General features: G+C 37.6%; 1 protein-coding gene and 1 pseudogene across 22 annotated transcripts in view; one reads left to right on the forward strand and one right to left on the reverse strand.

Annotated features, from left to right (window-relative positions):
- The window catches only part of STAU2 (staufen double-stranded RNA binding protein 2), a 331631-nt gene that overhangs the window by 189265 nt on the left and 118940 nt on the right, over positions 1–23426 (reverse strand). For all 22 annotated transcript variants that reach the window (XM_063726263.1, XM_024250494.3, XM_063726256.1 and 19 more), the window contains 3 exon segments: positions 9574–9733; positions 7914–8021; positions 5755–5967 (listed from right to left, as the gene is read on the reverse strand). In XM_063726263.1, coding sequence (XP_063582333.1) covers positions 5755–5967; positions 7914–8021; positions 9574–9733 — 481 coding nt within the window.
- LOC103891346 (homeobox protein VENTX-like) overlaps positions 11897–23426 on the forward strand; it is a 31866-nt pseudogene continuing 20336 nt past the window's right edge.

Here is a 23426-nt window from a genome sequence, read left to right on the forward strand (position 1 = left end):
TCTTCCGGATGATTGCTGCCATTTCGTCTTGACAATCTGTAGTTTGGTGCTCCAGGTACAGCCTCCAGGCAGATCCCTTATCGTCTTTCAAACTATGTTTAGGATTTTGGACTTTATCCAAAGAGTAAGAAAATTACTAAAAGGTTTTAAGCAGAGGCATGATATGATTAGACAGGTGTCTCTAAAAGATCATACTTTTTAAACAATCATTTGGTGTCAAGAGTATTGTAGCCAGTTAAAACCTTAACTGTAGTAGTTCAGGTTAATAGACGACTGTGAGTTGGACCAAAGAGTGGCAGAAGGGATGGAAAGAAAGGAACCAACTTAAAAAACATTAGGTGACAAGGCCAAGCACAGTGGCTCACTCCTGTAATCCCAGCACTTTGAGAGGCCAAGGCAGGGCGGATCACAAGGTCAGGAGTTCGAGACCAGCCTGACCAACATGGTGAAACCCCATCTCTACTAAAAATACAAAAATTAGCCAGGTGTGGTGGCGCGCGCCTGTAATCCCAGCTACTCAGGAGGCTGAGGAAGGCAGGAGAATCGCTTGAACCCAGGAGGCGGAGGTTGCGTGAGCTGAGATCACACCACTGCATTCCAGCTTGGGCGACAGAGCAAGACTCTGTCTCATAAAAAAAAAAAAGAAAGAAAAAGAAAAAAAAGAAATATTAGCTGACAGAATAATAGGACTTAATGACTGATTGGACGTGAGGGGTAAGAGAGAAGTTAAACATCGGGCGCAGTGGCTCACACCTGTAATCCCAGCACTTTGGGAGGCTGAGGTGGGTGGATCACAAGGTCAGGAGTTCCAGACCAGCCTGGCCGACATGGTGAAACCCCGTCTCTACTAAAAATACAAAAATTAGTCGGGCATGGTGGTGGGCACCTGTAATTCCAGCTGAGGCATGAGAATCGCTTGAACCCAGGAGGCAGAGGTTGCAGTGAGCCGAGATAGTGCCATTGCACTCCAGTCTGAGCAACAAGAGCAAAACTCCATCTTCAAAAAAAAAGAGAAGTTAAAAATGAACCCCAGCAGTTTCAGCAGCTGGATGTTAGTGCCAGTCACTGAGATAAAGAATGCTGCAGAAGAAAGAGGTTTAGAAGGGAACATGATGAATTTGGGCCCAAAACTTGAGGTGCCCGTGAAATAGTAAGTGGGGGTGTCTAATAGGTAGTGCAGAGCATACAGTACTAGGAAATCATCTATTTAAAGATGAAATTGAACCCCTAGAAGCAGAAGAACAGCTTAGGAAAAGAGGAGGAAAAAGACTGAGAACTTCACTGTTGCAATGGTTAGATGAAGGGAAAGGAAAGAGCAAAGGAAACTTTTAGCTTTTGATAAAATACTGGTTTCAACTTCTACTTATATCCTGAAAAATAAAAATCAAATAAAGGGCTGGGCGCGCTGGCTCACGCCTGTAATTCCAGCACTTTGGGAGGTCGAGGCAGGTGGAATATGAGGTCAGGAGATCAAGACCAGCCTGGCCAACATGGTTAAACACTGTCTCTACTAAAAATACAAAAAAATTAGCTGAGCATGGTGGTGTGCACCTGTAATCCCAGCTACTCGGGAGGCTAAGGCAGGAGAATTGATTGAACCCAGGAGGCGGAGGTTGCAGTGAGCCGAGATCATGCCATTGCACTCCAGCCTGGCAACAGAGCAAGACCCTGTCTCAATTAAAAAAAAAAAAAAAAAGAATTAAATTAATTATAAGGGGAATGAAGAGGGACTGATGAGAAAAGACAAATCCACATAATAATTTATAAGTCTAAGATTGAAATCCCAATGAAAAGGTAAAGAGAAGCTCTGAGTCTAGCACTAGAAGTAGTATGCCCAGTTTATGAAGATGTTAAATAAGTAGGAATGTGTTTCCAGTGGCATACTGTCTTTATTTCTGTTTAATTTGACTCAAAGAATGTCTCTCAGTTCCAAGGAAATTATTGTTGATATAGATTGTAATGAAAAGAATCAGACACATAAATCCAATTTAGATAATGATGGAGTTCAGCGTACATTAAGAATTGCTTGGGGCTGGGCGCGGTGGCTCATGCCTTTAATCGCAGCACTTTGGGAGGCCAAGGCAGGCAGATCACTTGAGCCCAGGAGCTTGAGACCTGCCTGCACAACATTGCAAAACCCTGTCTCTACAAAAAATACAAAAAATTAGCTGCGCATGGTGGTGTTGTGCCTGTAGTCCCAGCTACTTGGGAGGCTGAGGTGGGAGGATCACCCGAGACCAGAAAAATCAAGGCTGCAGTGAGCTGAGATCCTACCATTGCACTCCAGCCTGGGCAACAGGTGAGACCCTGTTTAAATAAATAAAACTCTGGGTCGCAAAGGCAGGCAGATCACTTTAGGTCAGGAGTTTAAGACCAGCCTGGCCAACACAGTAAAACCCCATCTCTACCAAAAAATACCAAAATTAACTAGGTATGGTGGCACATGCCTAGTCCCAGCTACTCCGGAGGCTGACATGGGAGAATCGTTTGAACCCAGGAGGCAGAAGTTGCAGCCAGCCAAGATCATGGTGCCAATGCACTCCAGCTTGGGAAACAGAGTTAGACTCTGTCTCAAAAAAAAAAAAAAAAAAAAAAAAGGCAGCAAGGGAGGGGATGACTTGGTTTCTTGCTCTGACTGAAATGAACTACCAGCACACTTGACAATTAAGTTATTCCTTGGACAGCAAATCTTAAATCATCATTCTATATACCAGTAAGGACAGTCTTGTAATAACTGTCCAGAACATTTGATCTCTAAGATTAGAAAGCCTTCTTTGTAGTCTCGTCTTATAGAGGAGAATTACATTTAAAAACAGAATGTAAACACAAAGACATTATCAGGGCAGTTTTACATGTTAACAGGATAACCCTATACAGTGAATCTGAAAATCCAAAAGTTCACAATTAACCAGTATCAAATGGGCACTGGAGTCAGACGTGACAACTGGATCTGAAAGCTGATTCTGCTACAGGATCTTGGATAGGTTTCTTAAATATAAAGGGACTCATCTGTAAGATGGAAATGAATGCTGCATCACAGAGTGATTAAGTGATCAAATGAGACAATGTGATTATTTTATTACTTTAAATAAAACCAAGGCAAATAATCATAGATATTTTATCTGCTTCCATTGAGTGTAACAAACTATAGACCCTCAATGTATAAGCCATACAAGGAAGTGAGGAAAATGCTAAAAATCAGGATACTATTCCAAGCTGATCCATTTACTGACATATTATAAGGTATGAACATACTTAAAATTATCTAGATTCCAACTCATTATACACATGTTGTTCTCTCAGAATAATCTTACATTTCAGAGGGTATCTACAAGCTTTATTTTAACATAAGAAAGACATGGCAAAAGTAACTCCAAGTGTGATGTATATGAGGAAAAATGCAGGAGGCTAACCTAGAATGGGAGTAGGAGAGGACCAGAGGAGTTCCTAAAAAAGTCAAGTTTATGCTGAGATCTGAATGATGCATAGGAGGGAAGTTCTGGGATAATATTGCTTATATACTGGAAGCAGTAGCAAATAACTGAGAATTCAAAATGTTTCTCCTGTCTCCCACCTCTGGGGAATAACATTTAAATAATAATCTTGCTTTTAATAGCTATAGTTAAAACAAGAGTTAGATTTATATCCTACTACAGAAATGTACAGATCTTTTCCAGCCTAACAGTTTATTATTATTATTATTAATATTATTATCATTTTGAGATGGAATCTCATTCTGTCACCCAGGCTGGAGTGCAGTGGCAGTGATCTTGGCTCACCTCAACCTCTGCCTCCTAGGTTCAAGCGATTCTCATGCCTCAGCCTCCTGAGCTGTAGCTGGGATTACAGACGCATGCCACCACACCTGACTAATTTTTGTATTTTTAGTAGAGACCAAGTTTCGCCATGTTGGCCATGCTGGTCTCGAACTCCTGGCCTCAAATGATCCACCCGCCTCAGCCTCCCAAAAGTGATGGGATTACAGGCATGAGCCACCGTGCCCAGCCTGGTTTATTATTCTTAATTTATCAAGATAAAACTTAGTTTAATAGAGCAGACGGAAGTTATGTGACCAGTTTTGTGCCACCATTCCAACATAAAATGCTGTTGTTCCATCATAGAAAAGCCATAGATTTTATATATTAATAGATTTAAGAAGACAGTTCATGGATATATTCACATAAACATAAAATGTGAATAGGTAGTATTAGATACAAAATACCAATAGTTAATATGTGTTATTTATTACAGTATTTGCATTATCATTAATAACAATGAATACTTAATAATTACTAATGCATTTTGTGCATTGTTTCAGTTAATACTTATAACAATCCCATATAGCAAAGCAAGGTCAGTTACTATTCCCACTTTATAAATGAAGAAATATTTTTAAAGTTAGGTAACTTGCTCAGGCCACAGGGATTCACACTCAGAATTGACTCCAAAGGTCATTCTCTTAATAGCTATATTCTACTCCTGACTGTGTAGGAGCAGCATATGAATGAAAGTGCCAGTCCTCTTTGATCACTATGACTCATGATAAGTGGATCTATTTGTATTTATTTTTAGTCTACCTTACATATAACATATAATTCCAGTTCAGGGAATGCATTACCTACTACATCTTCTAAGTGAAGTAATGTCAGTATTCATTAAAAACAAGTATTTAAGTAGTTATTTTTGTATATATGTATTTTTAAATAAAGGTACAAAGGTATAAAACCTGTAAAAATACCTAAATTGTGCCATTGTGCAATCAAAAGAAATCCATTGAGATTAAATATATTTCTTATCTGTAATCCTTCATTTGTATAGCCTGATCAGAAGAAGGCTGCTAAATCAGTGAGGCTGAGCCAGCAACTGAAATGCTGGCAATTTAAGGCTTTCTCTGGAAACACAAAACTCTAGCTCCAGACATATCATACGTGTCAAGCATTCACAGGCACTGTCCTGTACTAAATGCTGATTCATCTCATTCCTCTGATATTTACCTTTCTTCTCTTATTAATGTAAATAAATTCTGACCCAATAAAAGAGTCACAATATCTTGAAAAGCTGTGTGCTCTATATTCTTCTTTGGCAAGGTATACACATCTGAACGAATGGCAACAAAATAACACCATCTACTTCATGTGGTTGCTATGTGGATTAAATGTGATTAAAGCATGCAAAGTGTTGGGACAAAGTCTGGCACATAGACTGCTTTATGATTTCCAGCTGCTGTAGCTATCATTGTTAGTATTAGTCACATGATTTTTTGTGTGTATCCTGTTACCATTTCATGATATCCTAAGAAGTTACTACGTAACAGCCTTGTGTGCAGAAAGAACACTGGATTAGAGATCAGAGCAGTTCAGGAGGTTTGACATGATTGCTGAATAAAAATGGGCAAACTCTTTGAACACGTTTTGTAAAATCTTATTTGTAAAATGAGGGCTAACATCATCTACCTTACACGGTCATGAGGGGGATTATAGTAAAGGTGACATGAATGGTAAAGCACTTTTTAAACAACAAAGAAATACATAAATACCTAAGGTATTATGATTATTTGATAAAAAAATGCAGGTGCACAGGTATTTAAAAAGCAAAACAGAATTGTCATTAATTTATAGTCACATGTCCTGCCCTGATTTCAGGACTGTATATAGTCCATAAGTTCAGGGATCTGCCTTATAGAAAAATGCTTATCTATAGCTACTATAATATTTATTTAGTAAAACTGACTGATGTTCACAAATATAAACTTACCTTTACTACTGTTTTAGGGCGTTTTTTAAAAAATAGTTTTGGCTTTTCCACCACAGGAAGAGGTGGAAGTTTTTTAAGCTCCTGTAAGACGGTGGTCGCAGCACGCTTCTTGGAGAGTTTTTTGCTATTTCCTTCTCCTTCTGCAGAGAACTCTCCTACTGACACTCGAGTAACAAAGCTTTTCATATGTGGTGGTCCACTTTCTTTAATAACCTATTAAATACAAGTAAAATATTAAATAATGGATAGGCACTTAAGATGTATTCTTAAAGTATGACTTAATATTCATATCAAAACCAAAATTAGCATTATGCCAAAATTATACTATTTCTTTAAGAAAGCTATTATGAAGGTATTATATTGGGACTATTTATGACACTTGACGCTTAATGCAATTGAAACAAAAGAAATTTAAATAAACACATTTGATTCATAGTCAAAATGATTTATTACTTTAAAACAGATCATTCTAATTAGTTTCTCCATGTCTTATTGAACACAAATTTAAGAACATCAAAGATACCATTAGATTAGATACCATATTAGATTGGTCATCTAGAATGATAATTTGTATATAATTACATATCTAACTTCCTCCTATGTATGAGTAAATTGCTGGAGAAACGAGTAGTTCTATAAACCACAAGGCACAGTGCCTGTTGAAGCCTCTCAAAAACAGTCGATGGATAAAAATAAGCTGTTTTTGATAGGGATGTCAAAAGCTGTTTTACAGAAAGGGATATTTATTCTTGTGACATGATTTTTAAAAGGTAAGTAGGTATGCCAAAAAAATTCCTAGCCTTCTAGAGTAATGAGTTATGGGTCTGTCAACTATGAATGTAATGTTCCTAAACCTTGTTCAATCTGCTGAAATTCTGTCTTCTAATATTGGATACCAGTTAGGAAAAGGAATGAAAGCACCGCAATATCTCAATAAGGTGACATTATTAGGGATGAGGAATTTATCATAAGCACACTTTCCAAGTAATTTAGGTTTACTAGTTTAAACATCAAAGCTGTTTATTTTAACCACTTTGATGGACATTCTTCTCAATTTTTAAAAAAAAAAATATATATATTTTACTGACTTAATAGAGAACACTAAATATTTAACCTTTAATTGTTCACATTAGATCATCGTTATAAACATCAGATATCCTATACCATAATATATTGATGTTCCCAAGAACATCTAAGAATAATAAAACTGTCTGTTCTTACTCATTGTAGCCTTTAAAACAAATCCCAATAATTTTTTAGTATAAGCAATTACTTTTTACAGGTTTTCCAAATTTTCCGTATCATTTCTTGCTGGACCAATAGGATCTCAAGTACATTCTCTCCCTGACTTCCTCATTTTGCTGCTTTTAACAAGCTGTGGACCGAGAACTGAGATAATGCAACTTGTAAGAATGTGTCCAAGAGAAAGCGAACAGTTTCTCAGTCCAACTCAGATGATCCTGCCAATGAGTAAGATGTGGGAACTTTCTAGTAGGTGAATGTCATACAATGTGAGGGAAGATTCTCCACAACTCTTTCAGCTTATTTCCTGGTTCTTGTCTACTTTCCAGACATGAGTTGTAAAATTATCGACCTCTTAATAAGGGAAGTATTATAATAATTATTTTTTTAAGTTTTCTTTTTTGAAATTTCATACAATTTTATGAATATATTTGCGATATATTTATCTAGCTGTAAAGTCAAGAGTTGCTTCATTACATCTTACTTCTTGGTGATTTTGTTAGTTGAGGTTAAAGTTAAACATATTTTGGCCTCCATACAATTGAAAAAAAAATGGGATATTAACATGTGTGTCACTAAATCTTAACTTGAATTTAATTTAATCCCATTTAAAATACCAAATCCTATAGGATACCACAAATATCTATACCCAGAAAATAACTTTTATAATAAAAATTGAAATATCATGTATACAAAAGGCTTAATACAGAAAAGAAAAAAAATCAGAAGGAATCTGTGTTATCATCATGATTTCTATTTTCACCAGGGCCTAGATCATTTCATTAACACTGGGTTTGAACATATAGAAGCACATTAACTCTTGCAGGATACTAGTATACCAGTTAATTTGATTTGTTTGTTTGTTTAAAATAACCACAGCAAGGGAAAAAATGGGAAGATCTCTACCGAGTACATACCTCAAAACTGACAGGCATATTTCGCTTCAGAGCAATTTCAAACACTAAGCTGATCTCAGACTTATTTGCATCTTTGTCATCATCCATATCCTTTCCTGATTCACCATTCTAAATCACAAAAAATAGGATAACACTGAATCTTGACATTATAACAAACTTTACTTTTATTCTACAGTCAAGATGGCCTATTTAAATTACAAGAAGAAAAAACAAACTATATAGACTGTATCTGCTGCATTCTCCTGTAACCACAGCAGTCAAGGGCTTTGCTGCCAGGCTTTTTGTTACTCGGTTTTTAGCTTGTTTTCCTTGAAGGAAAAGCATTTAATGCAGACTTTGGAAATCTTTTACTCAAACATACACTAATCTGAGTTTAGCCTACATCCCTAAACCTGGCACTCTTGTTTTAGAGTTCTCTACCCACCCAACCCCCAACATCCAGGAATTCCCCCACTGGTGTTCTAATGTGATCTATGAGGATGAAGTTACAGAAAGAGTACAGGATGCAAACCAGGAGCATCCTAATTGGAGATCTATGTCTGGCACAGGCATCGGTTTACTTTATTCACTTATTTAACACATACTTCTGGAAGGCCTCATATATGCTGAACTTACTATAACTATTAGAGAGAAAGAGACAATATTCCTGCTGTCAAGAAGTGGGAGAGAATGATCTAGTGGGAAAACAGAACAAAAAATAGATAGGAGCTCTCATGAAAGAGTACAAGCAGAAAAACACCTAAGTCTGCCATTAAGATAAATATCAAAGGAGAAAGAAACAATTGGTTTGGGGAAAGGAAGACTGTAGAGGTTGAACTGTAGGGTAAGTAAGAAGCTCACTATGCTGCCGGGCGCGGTGGCTCACGCCCGTAATCCCAGCACTTTGGGAGGCCGAGGCAGGCAGATCACGAGGTCAGGAGATCTAGAACATCCTGGCTAACACAGTGAAACCCCATCTCTACTAAAAATACAAAAAATTAGCTGGGCGTGGTAGCATGCGCCTATGGTCCCAGCTACTCAAGAGGCTAAGGCAGGAGAATCACTTGAACCTGGGAGGCGGAGGTTGCAGTGAGCTGAGATCCTGCCACACTGCCTTCCAGCCTGAGCAACAGAGCAAGGCTCCATCTCAAAAAAAAAAAAAAAAAAAAAAGGAAGCTCACTATGCTATGTATAGGACATGCCTGAGCTAGAGATACTATTTTGAAGTCAATCGAGAAAGTAGCTGAAGCCATGAGAATGAGTGAGATTACTCAAGAACAGCCTCAATGTCATTTGCAAAACAAAGGAGGACTGAAAAATCCATAAAATCTCTTCCACTTTAAATCCTTGATTCTAGATTCACACAATGTAATCTATATTCAATAAACATAGTATGAAATATAAGCCAAATCAATGTTATTTCTCATGCTCATATACATCCCCAAATCCCCAGTTGCCTGGGAAGTGAACTCAAGGGAAGAACCAAAGCTCTGAAAGGTAGTCACCCTGCAGGAACACATGAAGCAAGTATAGTAGACAGTCTGAGATGCAAATCTTAGCAGGTCTTCACTCTAGTATTCTTCCCTATCAGAACAGATTATTTATTTTAATTATAAAATGCTCTGATTTGTTTCACTGGGGAATTAGAAAGAAGAGACTGTCACATGCAGCAGCACCACACCTGAGGCGATCTTTCTGGAATAGGTTCATTCTGCAGTGCTTGGAGGGCTTTCATTGCAGCATTGTGTCTAGCAGCTTGTCGAGTCTTTCCTTCCCCAAAAAATTCATTATTTCCTACAGTGAGCTGAACGTAAAAGATCTTAGGCACTGGGCAATGATACCTAAAATAAGAAAATAAAAACATTAAAGTTAGCTTAATAAAACCACTCTATAATCATTCATAAGATTTATTTTGTTTAAAATGGTATCAATTATATAATGTGCTATACTCTTAATAAAACTTTAACCTCAAAAACATACTTTTTTGATAAAATGTGAGTCAATACATCTACAGATAATAGCTTATACTGATCTCCATGAAAAACATATAGAATACAACATTAAACATAAAACAATACCGTAAAAATTATTTAATTATATCACAGGATACTTCCTGGTGAGAAGTTTTCAGTCAGATTTTGACAGAAGTAAGTGAACAGTCTGGTGAAGCTACAACAGAGGCTGGGTCACGCAAGACTGTTCAGGCGACAACATGTAGATTACTGTGCTTTTTGCAGAAGATAATTATGATTAGAAACATAGGAGCAGAGAAATGGACCGACTACAATGCAAAGTAATAAGGAGAGCAGATTCAGCATAAGAATAAGGAGTTTAGGCCAATTCTTAAGCAGGTAGTGTTATATTCATACATTTTACGGTGACTGAGGTAATGAGGCTAATGATGTGTGACTAAAAAACTGCAATAATGCAGATATGAAGAGATAACAGAGGCTGTAAGAAGAAACAAAAAAACCAAAAGAAATTAAGCAGAAAAAATTAAGATATGTAATAAAATCCATTAATTCAACAATTATTTATGGAGTATCTTCTATATGACAGGGGACTATGACAATGAACAACAACACTTAGAGTGGGGAAGATAAACAATAAGAAAAATATGTAGAATACCTAGAATGTTAGAGGTAGATGTAAGAAAAAGTAAAGAGGAAAGGGTTCAGAAGTGTCAGGGAGGTAGGTTTTAGATAGGGTGGCCAAGAGAAGTTTCATTGAGAAAATATCAATTGTGTAAAGACGTGAAATAAGTTAGGGAACAAGCCATGCAGATATCTGGGACAGTGCATCTGAAGCACAGAGTATACCAGCAGCAAGGGCAGCGAGGCAGGAGCGTGCCATGCATGTTCAAGTAACTCGGAGGAGGCCTGTCTGACAAAAGTTTAGGGAGAGAGGAAAAGCTAGGTGAGAAGAGGTGGCAAGATTCCATATGGCCTTCCCTACAAATTGCTGTAAGCATCTTTTACCCCAAGTGAAATGACCAGCTACTGGAAGGTTTTGCACACAGAAGTGACATAATCTGACTTATCTCTTGGAATAACCATCTGACTACTATTTTGAGGACACACTGTAGGGGAACAATGCTGGAAGCAAGGATATCTAATAGGCTACCGGGATAATCAAGGGGAAAGGTGACAGTGGCCTGAACTAGGGGGTAGCAATGGAAGTAACGAGAAGTCATTGTTTCTAGATGAATTTTGAAAGTAGAGATGATGGGTTTACCCAAAGACTGGCTATGGAATATGAGAGGGGAGTCAGGGATGACATCACGGTTTCAGAACTAAACAACTGAAAAATGGAGTACCTATCTATTGAGACAGTGAAGACTGCAAAAGAAATGGGTTTGCTGGGGGTGGATTTCAACAGCTGTTTCGGAGATGTTCAATTATTAGACCTATTAGATATCCAAGTGTAGATGTCAACTGGACAACTGAATTTATTAGTCTGGACTTCAGGAAAGAGGTCCAAGGTAGAAATAACATTTGGGAATCATCAGTATATAGGTGGTATTTAAAGGCATAAAATAATGAGAACTCTGTGGGAGGGTGTGATGGGAGAAAAGCCAAGCAAGCACGATGTCCTTCCTGAAAGCCAAACGGGAAAAAAGTCTATCAAGGAGAAGGGAGGGATTAATTGGATCTAATGCTACTAACAGTCATTGATGACTGAGAAATATGACCATTGAATTGAGCAACTTAGCAAAATAAACAGAATCGATTTTGATGGAATGGTGGATTTACAATTGCAATGCTGAAAAAAATGAGTTAAAAATCACTCCAGTCCTAAAAAATGTTTGTTTCCAAGCAAAAAGAAGTCCAATTGAGGTCCTACTATATTTTAGATAATTACTGCACATCCAAGTAGTGACGCTCTATGTTCAACCTGAGATAAACTGGATAGAGCCCATCATGTAAGAATTCACCAGGCAGATGGGACTAATCAATGAAGGTTTACTGAAGGTGAAGAACTAGAAATGCTGATTAGTACTGAAGATGCAGATTTGTGAGGCAATAATTGAAACCATGCAAGTGGATAAGCACCTGGAAAGGGTAAGTGTAAAGGAATCAAAAAAGAGCCTAAGGCTAGGAACTGATTAATGCCTATGATCAAAGTGCAAGGGAAACAATAGACAGCAGTGAAAGAGATGAAAAAGGGTCAAAGTTAGAAGAAAAATTACAACACAATGTCAGGCACAGGAATAATTAACAGTGTCAAATGAAGGAGAGGAATTCAGAGTATGAAAAAAAAGAAAAAGTTGCTGTTTTAAATGCTTAACTTAAAATCAATTTTCTTGAACCACAGTTTTCTATTAAGATAAAGCATTTTAAATGTGTTTTTATTATAAACAAAGATTAAAAAGCATTAAAAAACTACAATCTTTTTTGCTTTTTGGTTACAACAATTAAATATTGTGTACTGAAGTGCGCAATTTCCTATCATCTATTTTATTTTAATCCTTTTAATGCGGAAATTTATTTTAATCCCTTAATGCAGAAATCTGACAGACTAATATGAATAACGCCAGTCATCTTCACTTTGTATTTCACAAAATCCAATTTTCCCACCTCCACATAACTTCGTTTATTTTTAACTGGTGCTACTATAAAACTTTAAAACAGACAACTTGAAATCAGAAATTTACTCCTGAACTGAGATCTTATATGGCAAACTTTCACCATAGAGCAAATGTTTACAATTAATTATAAACTTCTGAAAATAGAAGGTCCACAACTGAAACGCTAACAGACCTTTAACTACAGTAGAGGGAGTGGGCGCCACTATAATCACTAAGGCCTGCTGACAATTACAAAACTCATTTTGGTTTGCCACAGAGACAAACAAAATTTCTGTTCATTATAACTTTACTGGAATATGATGTCATAACACATAACCATACTGAAACAATCTGCTGATTTTCTGGCCAAAATATTAATTGCACACCAAAGAGCCCTTGGGGCCTCTCCCTTTTTGGTCATCAAATATGGCTCAATGTATGTGTATGTGCATGCATGTGGATATATATGTATATATAAATTATATTGTGTAAGTATCAGAGGAAAAATTAAGTATGTTGCATTTTTAACATAAAAGGTAAAAATTCTAGCACTAACAACAGGAAATACCAAGACTGGATGCCTAACTTATTTCATTCTGTTTCACTTCATCCTCTTACTTAACAATGATTCTTAATAATATACCCCACATGGTTTGAATACCTTATATATCACATCTCCTCATACCATCATGACAATCAAGATTAGCCAGAGCACTCTCATTAATTGCATCCAGATTGAATTACAGGGGAGATGATGCAGAATGGTTTTTGTGTGATAGGTCTGGTCTCAAAATACTTATTTCCTTTGGTAAAGAAATACCCAAAATTTATTAATTATAAAGATTGATACGTTCTATTTAATGGATTTCCTTCTACTTTCACTTATTTCAAGTATTAAGCTCACTTTTAGTAAGGTATTTGATATGGTTTGGCTGTGTCCCCACTCAAAATCTCATCTTGAATTGTAATCCAAATTGTAATCTCCATGTGTCATGGGAGGGACCTGGTTGGAGGTTAAGTGAATCATGGGGGCAGTTTCCCCATGGTATTCTCATGATAGGGAGTGAGTTCTCACAAGATCTGACGGTTTTATATGCGTCTGGCATTTCCCCTGCTGGCACTCATTTCCTCTCCTGCTGTCCTGTGAAGAGGTGCCTTCCGCCATCCTGAGGCCTCCCCAGCCATGCAGAACTGTCAGTCAATTAAACCTCTTTTCTCCATAAATCACCCAGTTCAGTCTCGGGTATTTCTTCATAGCAACATGAGATCAGACTAACACAGTACGTATAATAAGTGATGTACATATTTTTACAAATTAGTATATTTACCTAAGCAAACATAGCTATTCTTGCATGATTTTTCTCAAATAGAATTTTTAGGTCAATGTTTAGATCTCCATAATGATTACTGTTAAAAGATGAACCATGAAAACTCACCCATCCAAGTTATTTAAGTTTCAGGGTCAAATGGTTGAATTTCTTTTAAATCCCAAAAAAGTCTTGGGATTTGAAAGATCCTACTTTCATCAGAATTATCTTCCATGCTTGTTAAAAATGAAGATTCCTGTGATCCAAGCCTGATCTGCTGCATCAGAGTTTCTGAGGATGGAACCATAATTTTAAGCTGCCCTGCTGACTCTCTGCACGATAAAGGTCCAGGATTATCACCATATCCCACAATGTGGCCTATGTGACTTGGCAATTGCTTCAAAGTCCATTCAAGAAAGAGACCACACACAATGCTTACTGCACAATGGTTAGGTCTTTCTTTTTATTTATTTATTTATTTATTTATTTATTTTTCTGAGACGGAGTCTCGCTCTGTCGCCCAGGCTGGAGTGCAGTGGCTAGATCTCGGCTCGCCTCCTGGGTTCTCACCATTCTCCTGCCTCAGCCTCCCGAGTAGCTGGGACTACAGGCACCTGCCACCATGCCCGGCTAATTTTTTGTATTTTTAGTAGAGACGGGGTTTCACTGTGTTAGCCAGGATGGTCTCAATCTCCGACCTTGTGATCCGCCCGCCTCGGCCTCCCAAAGTGCTGAGATTACAGGCATGAGCCACCATGCCCGGCCAGGTCTTTCATATCTCTTTTTCATTTAATCCTCACTACAGTCTGGTGAGGCAGGAGATGTTCCCAAGGTCACCTTAAGAGGTAACAAATGTCCCCAAAAGAGTTGCTGGGAATCAAATTTAAGTCTGCCTAACTGCAGAGTCCAGGAAATTCCTTATGGAGTTTCCTAAAAATCTGCTTTATCTTCTTCCATTTTTGTTCATTTTTGTTTATTAAATTGTCTATCTTCATGGAAGGCCAGAGAACCTAATGCAAGGGATCTAAACTAAGGCCCACTGATAGACTTCAGAGATGTTTTATTGAGTGAATGGCTGCTGAAACAAACAGATAACCATGACGAAACACTGTGTTTCTGCAGTATGTCAGATCAAAAAGACACAAGTGCATTATGTAAAATCAAAGTGAAACATCAAAATGACGAGCGTTGTGTGCCACATTACTTAACAGCCTACCTAAATCTGACAAATGCTGCTTGCAAGGCCTTTTTATCCCCATGTCTCCTTGCCTTCTATCTGCTGGAAGTCTTGCAAAAAATAAATAAAATTGTAAATAAAATAAAATAGAATCTTCCTTTCCTTTAGATCCCAAACAAGTCTTGAGATTCAGCCTATCTTCAAGATACCACAAGTCAATACAACAGTAAGAAAGAATGTATACTGATTCCTTTAATACTTGACATTCCTTATAGTTTTTTTGAGTAAAGGAAAGATTTTACATTCACTTATATTTGACTGTTAGTTGTAGCAACTTTTTATATCATGTATCCTTGCCAACCTCCCTAAAGTTACTTCATTTAATGCCCTCTTTATGGACTCATTTTGTATTATCTTTCTAAACAACTAAAATCCCGTATGTCCTCCCTACCATTCTGTGACTGTTTTATTCTCCAACATCTCCACTTTCCTAAGTATCATTTTTACAAGGTGAGAAAGACATATCCCAAATAACATTAGGATTTTTACAAATTGAAAAACAATTACCTCATTCTATTTGATAACATTATTCATAAATCTCAACACAGCTTAAACATTCATATCTCCCCTACAGATTTACATCTTAAAATACATGAAAATGCTATCTTCTGATCTAATAAGGAGAGGCTTTGGATTTCTGTGTTTATTTCTAACACTGACTGGAAACAGAAATGTCACTTAACCTTTCTATCTCAGTTTACTTATCTGCAAAATATTTGTAGAATTTATGTTTAAAGGACCCTAAAGGCCAAAACTAAGAATTCAAGTGACATGTCGATTATTTTGACTCTTTGAACACTTTTTGGCACTGCTAAGCATTCTTCTTCTTGCTGTAGAAAAACAGCAGGTTTTTATCATAGAGCTATAAAACAGTTCTTGGCACATTTTCAAACTTGTATGTATATAAAATATCTAGATAGGAGACAGTTCTTTCTCTATTCATATCTATAAATTTTGAAAAATATATCTTTCATGAGATCTAACTGTTAATTCTTGAGGAATTTCAAATATTAGGACTGATTAGAAAAGATTCACAGGTCAGATGAAAATATGCTTTAAAAGAGGTGTATGGATATTCTATTCGTAGAATTACTGTAAGTATGTTTTAAATGCCTAGAGGAAATATAGAAAGATATGCACTAAAAGCTAGGATAGGGTGTTTTGAAATGATAGCATTATAAATGATGTTCTTTCCTTTCATAATTTCAAGTTTTAAAAAATAATATGGTACACTAGAATAAAAATGGAAAAAAAAAACTTAATTGAAGGAAGTCTAGTCCCTGTCCAAACAAAGGTAAATCTGTGTTTGAAATTAAATTTGATAAATTAGTGGAATGACTTATGGAATACAGAACACAAACCAAGAGAATAAGTAACTTGTACTGTATCACTGACAGTAGTGCCATAATCAAGACTATGCAAAGCACAGCATGTTATCAAAGAGCCCCATTATTGTAAACACACAATCACCACCCTCAATCTCATACTTGGAACCAACATAAACCTGTTCTTGCCCCTTCTCTAAATGGATATATAGGTAAATCATTATCACATCACCATTATCATAATTAGGGCAAAAACATACACAGCACTTACTATGTGCCAGGCACTATTCCAAGCATTTAGATACTAACCTCACTGAATCCTCACAACCCCACTTCATTTCACAGATGAGGAAATTGAAGAATAGAGACATTCACTAACCTTCCCAAGGCCACCGACTTGAGCTCGCATTTGAGCCCAGGCAGTCTCACCCCAGAGCCCATGCTCATAACTGCTACACCATGCTGCCTCTGAATGAACTGGCTAGATGAACACTATAAACTGCAGAAGTACTAACTATAAACTCTGAAGAAGTCGTGCTGGACTGGGAATATCAAAGCAACTTAAGTCTCTCTAGATGTATGAGATCTGGCAGATTCCGAAGATCTCTGTACGCCAAAAGTCAGGTGCAGGATATCAGTTGCCAAAGGCAATGCTGGGGACACTGTAAGTCCCCAGTTGACTGCAAAGTCCTATTTCCTCTCTGCTCATTTTTTGTCTCCTCTTAACCCACCCATCTGGAGCCCAGGTTTAAATGTTCTCATTAGGGAAATGCAAATCCAAACCACAATAAGACACTACTTCACACACCCACTAGGATGGCTATAGTTTAAAAAAAAAAAGTCATAAAGACATGGCAAATTGGAACCCTCATACATTCTGGTGGGAATGTAAAGTGGTGCAGTTGCTATGGAAAATAGTTTACCAGTTCATCTAAAAATTAAACACAGAATCACCACTTGACCCAGCAGTTTCACTTCTAGATATATACCCAAGAGAAATGAAAACTGGGGTTCAAACAAAAACTTGTAGGTAAATGTTTACGGCAGCATTATTCCTAATAGTCAGAAAGTGGAAATAACCCAAAGGTCCCGATGAATAAATAAAATGTGGTATGTCCCCACAATGGAGTGTTTTACAGTCGTACAAAGGAATGAAGTATAATTACATGCTACAACATGAATGAACTTACATTATGCTAAGTGAAAGAAGCTAGATACAAAAGAATACATACTCTATGATTCCATTTAGACAAAATATCCAGAATAGGCAAACCCATAGAGACAGAAAGTAGATTAGTGGTTTCCAGGAGCTGGGAGGTTGGAGTTTGAGGAGTAACTGTCAACAGGTATGGGGTTTCTTTTAGGAGAGTTAGATGTTTTGAAATTAGACCACGGTGATGGCTGTACAACACTGTGAATGTACTAACTGCACAACGAATTGTACACTTTAAAATAGTTAATCTTGTGTTATGTAAATTTTATTTCAATACAAATCATTTTTTTTAAAAATGTTGATACTCCCTAGGGTTCTATTTTGTTTCTCACTGACAAGACAGTTTTTGTAGGTGATCTCACCTACTCTGATTCACATTCTTGGCAGACTCCCACAAACTAGCCTACCAAATTTTGTAAAGGGAAGTGTAAAAGACCTCCCTTTTACACTCTAGGATGTTACTGACCTGGTCTTCTTCCTACTCTTGTCTAATTGCTAGAGGGGTATGTGAATTACATTAATAATTCAACATATACTTATTAAAGGCCTACTTCAGGCTGGGATGGAGTTTTAGTTTCTAGAGATGGAGGACTACCCTCAGGAAACTATCAATCAAGTAAGTACACATACACACACACACACAAAATGAGATGAACTAGGAAGAAAAATAAAGCATGGCATAGAAAAAGAGTAACAGGGGCTCCTTTAGGTGACATTTGAACACGGATTTGAATAAAGTGAGAATTCTAGGCACAGAAATGCCAGAATGAAAAAGTGCTCTAAGCAAATAAGACAGCAAGTGCAAAGGCCCTGCAGAAATAACATGTTGGTTGGTCAATTTTTGAGAAAGGGCAAGTGTTCCTTGTACCTGACAAGCCCTGAGTCAAGGAATGATTAGTAGGAAACTAGGTCTGAGAAGTCACCAGGCAGCAAATCAGAACTTAATTCCACATGATGGAAGCCACTGGAAAGTTTTAAGCAGGAAAGTGGCACAATCTGACATGATTTAAAAGGATCTTGTTGCTATTTACCCGAGGAGAGGCAAGAAGAGAGTAGCTGACAAGCCATTCCATAGTGCAGGAAAAGTCATCTCTAAAAATAGGAGACTGAACTGCCCAAGAAAATATAGGATTGCAGGCAGTGCTACAATTTCACTTAAGGATTGTGGTCATTATATCAAGGTGGACTAGTCAGCACAGATGTTTTTCTGTAGCTTCCTAGCAGCAACTGCAGCAGAGTCAGAGGAGCTGGAATTAACCAGTTACACTTTTGCCAAGCATCGCTGCTCATTCCAACTGGGAGGCAGTAGAACACACAGGAATTAGGTAGCCATAGGACTAGTGAAAAATGGGTGATCAACTCTAGTGAAAAGCAGCCACGCTGAATCTGGCAGGTGAGGAAAGGGTGCACCCAGCCTGGAGGTTCTGCTCAAAGTCTTCAGGTGCTAAAGGACACCACCCTATTTCCTGCCCTCCCACTAGATGTGGGTGGTCAGACAGTGTGTGGCAGAAGCAGTAAGATGTGCCTTCCCTGTGGTGGCTGACAAGCAAAGCAGTGCTGGAAGTGTTCCCACTTTGTAACTGTGAAGAAGGGTCCCTGGCAAGGTGACCTGGAGGCCTCTTCTTCCAGTGTGCTGCCACTGTGTTCCCCTGGGTGCTGCAGCAGGCCTGTCTGAGAGGTAAATGGCTAGCACTGTGGAAACCAGCAGAATTGCGAAGTGATGCTGCAGGAACGTGGCGGCGGGGCGGGATGGTGGGTTCCTTGAAGCAGTATTTCTCAAGTGGGTCCCACATAGAAAACATTGGAGTCCTCCTAATGGGGTCTAGAAACACTTGCTAAAAAGCAGATTCAGGGCTGACCAAAGGGATTCAGGATGGAGTCCAGGAATGCACACATTACCCAACAGCCTAGGTGGTTTGTACACATGCTACAGATTGAGAAGGGCCTCCTCACAGAGGCCTTCTTCCCTGTTTGTGAATACAAAGGCTTCTGATTCCTGAATATCAACTTTGTACTCAACTGCCTTACAGAGTGCTCTTCCTGTCTTTAACGGGATTTTAGTTAATTCTCTCACCGTTTATTTCATAAGAAAAAATTAGGATTTTCCTATTATTTCCAGAATTTGTTTTTCCTATTTCTTTCCACAATTTATTTTACTAATTTTGTTGATCCAAACTTCCAAAAGAATACTAAATAGCAGCTGATAAAGAATATTCTTATTTTTTACTTGAATGGGAACACAGGTAGTATATACTCATTAAACCCTGTTTAAAAAAAAAAAAAAAACACTGACAGTGTGGATAGAGGAAAATATTTTTAGGTTTAGAATAAGATCTACTGGATTTAAGTTCCAGCTACTAGATCTATAAAGACTTTGGGCAAGAAGCCTTATGTTCTCTAAGAGCCACCAGTAATAAGAACAATTTTGTCTGTATCAACTTTCAACTTTATTCAAGTGACAAACCAGTTGAAAATTATTACACTTTTCATGAAATATAGCATACCTGTGTACTGAGGGACAATTTTCAAATAGATATATATGTTCACACATATACTTTGCAATTCAAAAACATACAATTTTTTTTTTAAGTTTTTTTTTTTTTTTTTGAAACAGGGTCTCGTTCTGTCACCCAGGCTGGAGTGCAGAGCATGATTATGGTTAACTGTGGTCTCAACCTGCTGGGCTCAAGCAATCCTCCCATCTCAGTCTCTCAAGTAGCTGGGACCACAAGCATGTGCCATCACGCCTGGCTAATTTTTTTTTTTTTTTTGTAGAGACAGGCACTCCCTATGTTGCCTAGGCTGGTCTTGAATTCCTGGGCTAAAGCAATCCTCCCAACTCAGGCTCCCAAAGTGCTGAGGTTATAGGCATGAGCCACTGTGCCCAGCCACTTTTAACTTTTCCATATATATTCACTAAATACTGCATGCTAGTAATCTAATAGCAGAATCTTAAGTACTAAAAAACTTATGGAAAATATGGCTTATTGTTTCTTTGAGTTGTAAGAATATTCCTATTATTTAATTCCAGCAGCAGATACCATCTTTGGTTAAGGGTTCTCTGAGAATGCACTTTGAAAACAACTGGTGTAGAAAGTCTCTCAAGTCCTTCCCCCAACAAAAGGATTCATGAAACGAGCTCTAGAAAATAATTATAAAACTTCTGTCTCTCCATTATTTTAAGTCCACAAGCACATGTTTTTGAAAAGTTTAAAGTATAAAAAAGCATGAAAGTATAAAAGATACAAACATACTGGATTTTTTAAAAGAGGTTTTACACTCTTTTTAGATAAATTAATTTTATAATGTCTAAAATAAAAGATTCAAATGGATGATTACATTTGCACTAAAATCTTCCAAGAAGTTTAAAAACTGTTTGCTTTATTACAACGTCCAGCCCAGGCATCTACTCCAGTGCTTTTGCTGATCAGAATTAACTATCAACTTTGGATGTTTGCCCACTTCACATACTCCCGAAAGTAACATGGAGACATTACATCAGCGGTATTGCAGAAAGATTAATGTGCTTTGTTTGGAGATGCAAACTAATTATACTTACTGCATACTTCTAGTATTCTGTCTCTTTCACTCAAATCTAAATGAATTTAGTCATACATTTGCATACAGTTTAATGATAACAATAATGTGTAGTTAATAGATACTCACTGGAACATAAAAAATTTACTTGGCATTTTCCCAGCTAATTGTTTTTACAGCTTGACTTCACTTTATACATTAGGTGCATTCATAAAAAGGTTTACATAAAGCAAATATTTTCATACTAAATCCCATTTTCCCGCTGTTGCCCAATATTAAATCTTGAGTTATATTTCTACAGGAAAATGCTGGCTCCAACACATCATAAAAATTATAATTAAAAATCTAAACATATATGCCAAGGAATAGGTATGTTTAATACATTATTTTACAAAACACTTTATCCTCTCACCTGCGATAAGAATTTAAAAGATAATCATTTTGTTTCATAGTCTCACAATCATTAGAAGGACACGTATGTTTTTAAAAAAATTGCAGGGTTTTAAAGTAGTTTCATAGAAACTAAAAGTAGAAATATAATTTACTTGTTGGAACTGCCACATGGAGATGTCCTGTCAGATTTTAAGCAACGCAAGTAGTCTCAGATTATTGACAGTAATCATTTAAGGGTCTTAGAAATTTCTTCGGCTATGAGTAACACACTTTGGGGGGTTCATTACAATCCAAACCAGATGATTTACTGGAATTATACAGATGCTCTGGAGCCAATACCACTGTCTGACTCGAAGCCCACTTTTCTTTTTTGAGGCAGGGTCTCCCTCTGTCACCCAGGCTGAAGTGTAGTCGTGCGATTATGCCTCACTGCAGCCTCAACTTCCAAGGCTCAAGCAATCCTCCCAAGTAACAGGGACCACAGGTGTGCACTACCACACCTGGCTAATTTTTTTTTATTTTTATGTTTTATAGAGATGCTTTTCAGAGAAATAGGAAAAAGAACTTTGCTCAACTACCTGGATCCTTTCATATTATTTAATATTAAAAGTGTAAAAAAAGCAACATTTGCTAAAATAGTACAGTACTTGGAACTTTTAGAAAACTCTTCCACTTTTAAAGTACCTTGGATTAACATCAAACAATTTATAATTTTCAGTCATTTTAAATTAATCTGTAAAACTTTTCCTGCACAAATCCTCTGGGGAATGCACTATGTGGATTTCAATTACCTATGCTCTCCTTTTCCTGCATTGCTGCAGATACGCAAGGTATGCTTTTACATCAGTGAGTCAGTGTGAACCGTGACTCTTATTCCAGGATGCACACTAAGCTAAGAACTATCCAATCCTCTTTATCTTTGCCATGTACCCTGAGGTAAAACACAGCAACAAATAAGGGAGATGATATTGGTAAAGAGACAATATTGATATCCAGTCTGACTACCACACATAGGAAGAGGCTGAAGTAATACTTAGAGCTTTGAAAGGCTAACAGTTTTGGCCTCGGGTTATGATGGTTTATTCCTGTTCACAATACAGATACGTGTATTTTAGTCACACTAAATACAAAGTGTGGCCAAAGACATTCTTTTCTGTGGACAAAATAGTTTTTGAAGATATTCTGAAATAAGTCAGTCATCATGACATCCTACTATTCCCAAAGAGTGGATGTTTACATGAGTTAGTGTAGCACAGCAGAAAAAGCACGAGCTTTGATGACATACTACTCCTGGGCTGGAGGGCCAGCTCAGCCCTTTACTAGCTGTGTCACCCTGTGCAAGATACATGCTGTGTCAGAACATAGTAGACCCAGGAAATCATAGTTGTTGGCCTCTTCCCCTCTTGGCAACTAACCCATCAGTCTTCTTTGATATTCTACAATGTTTCTATGAAGGTTCAGCATCTCTAAAGCTTTGGGTTATTTCCTGTAAAGAATACCCTTAGCTGTGGTTATGCTGGCAGAATCTCTAGACTTTCATTTCATATGCTCAGTGGCACTCCTAGTTTCCCACTAGCGCTTGCACCATACCCAGGAGAACATCACTTCATGCCTGTCTAGGAGATCTGACATTTGGTTCATTGGTCACTCAAGAATGCCAATCTAGGCCAGGCACAGTGGCTCACACCTATAATCCCAGCACTTTAGGAGGCCAAGGCAGGAGGATCACTTGAGGCCAGGAGTTTGAGACCAGCCTGGCCAAAATAGCAAGACTGTCTCTACAAAAAACGTAAAAAATTATCTGGGCATGGTGGTATGCCCTTGTAGTCCCAGCTACTCAGGAGCGGAGGCAGAAGCATTGCTTGAGCCCAGGAATTCAAGGGTACAGTGAGCTCAGCATCAAATGTACCCTTGTAGTTTGAGTACCACTGCGCTCCAGCCTGGGCAACAGAGTG

This window comes from Pongo abelii, chromosome 7 (genome assembly GCF_028885655.2).
Source record: "Pongo abelii isolate AG06213 chromosome 7, NHGRI_mPonAbe1-v2.0_pri, whole genome shotgun sequence".
In the NCBI taxonomy this organism is placed as follows: domain Eukaryota; kingdom Metazoa; phylum Chordata; class Mammalia; order Primates; family Hominidae; genus Pongo; species Pongo abelii.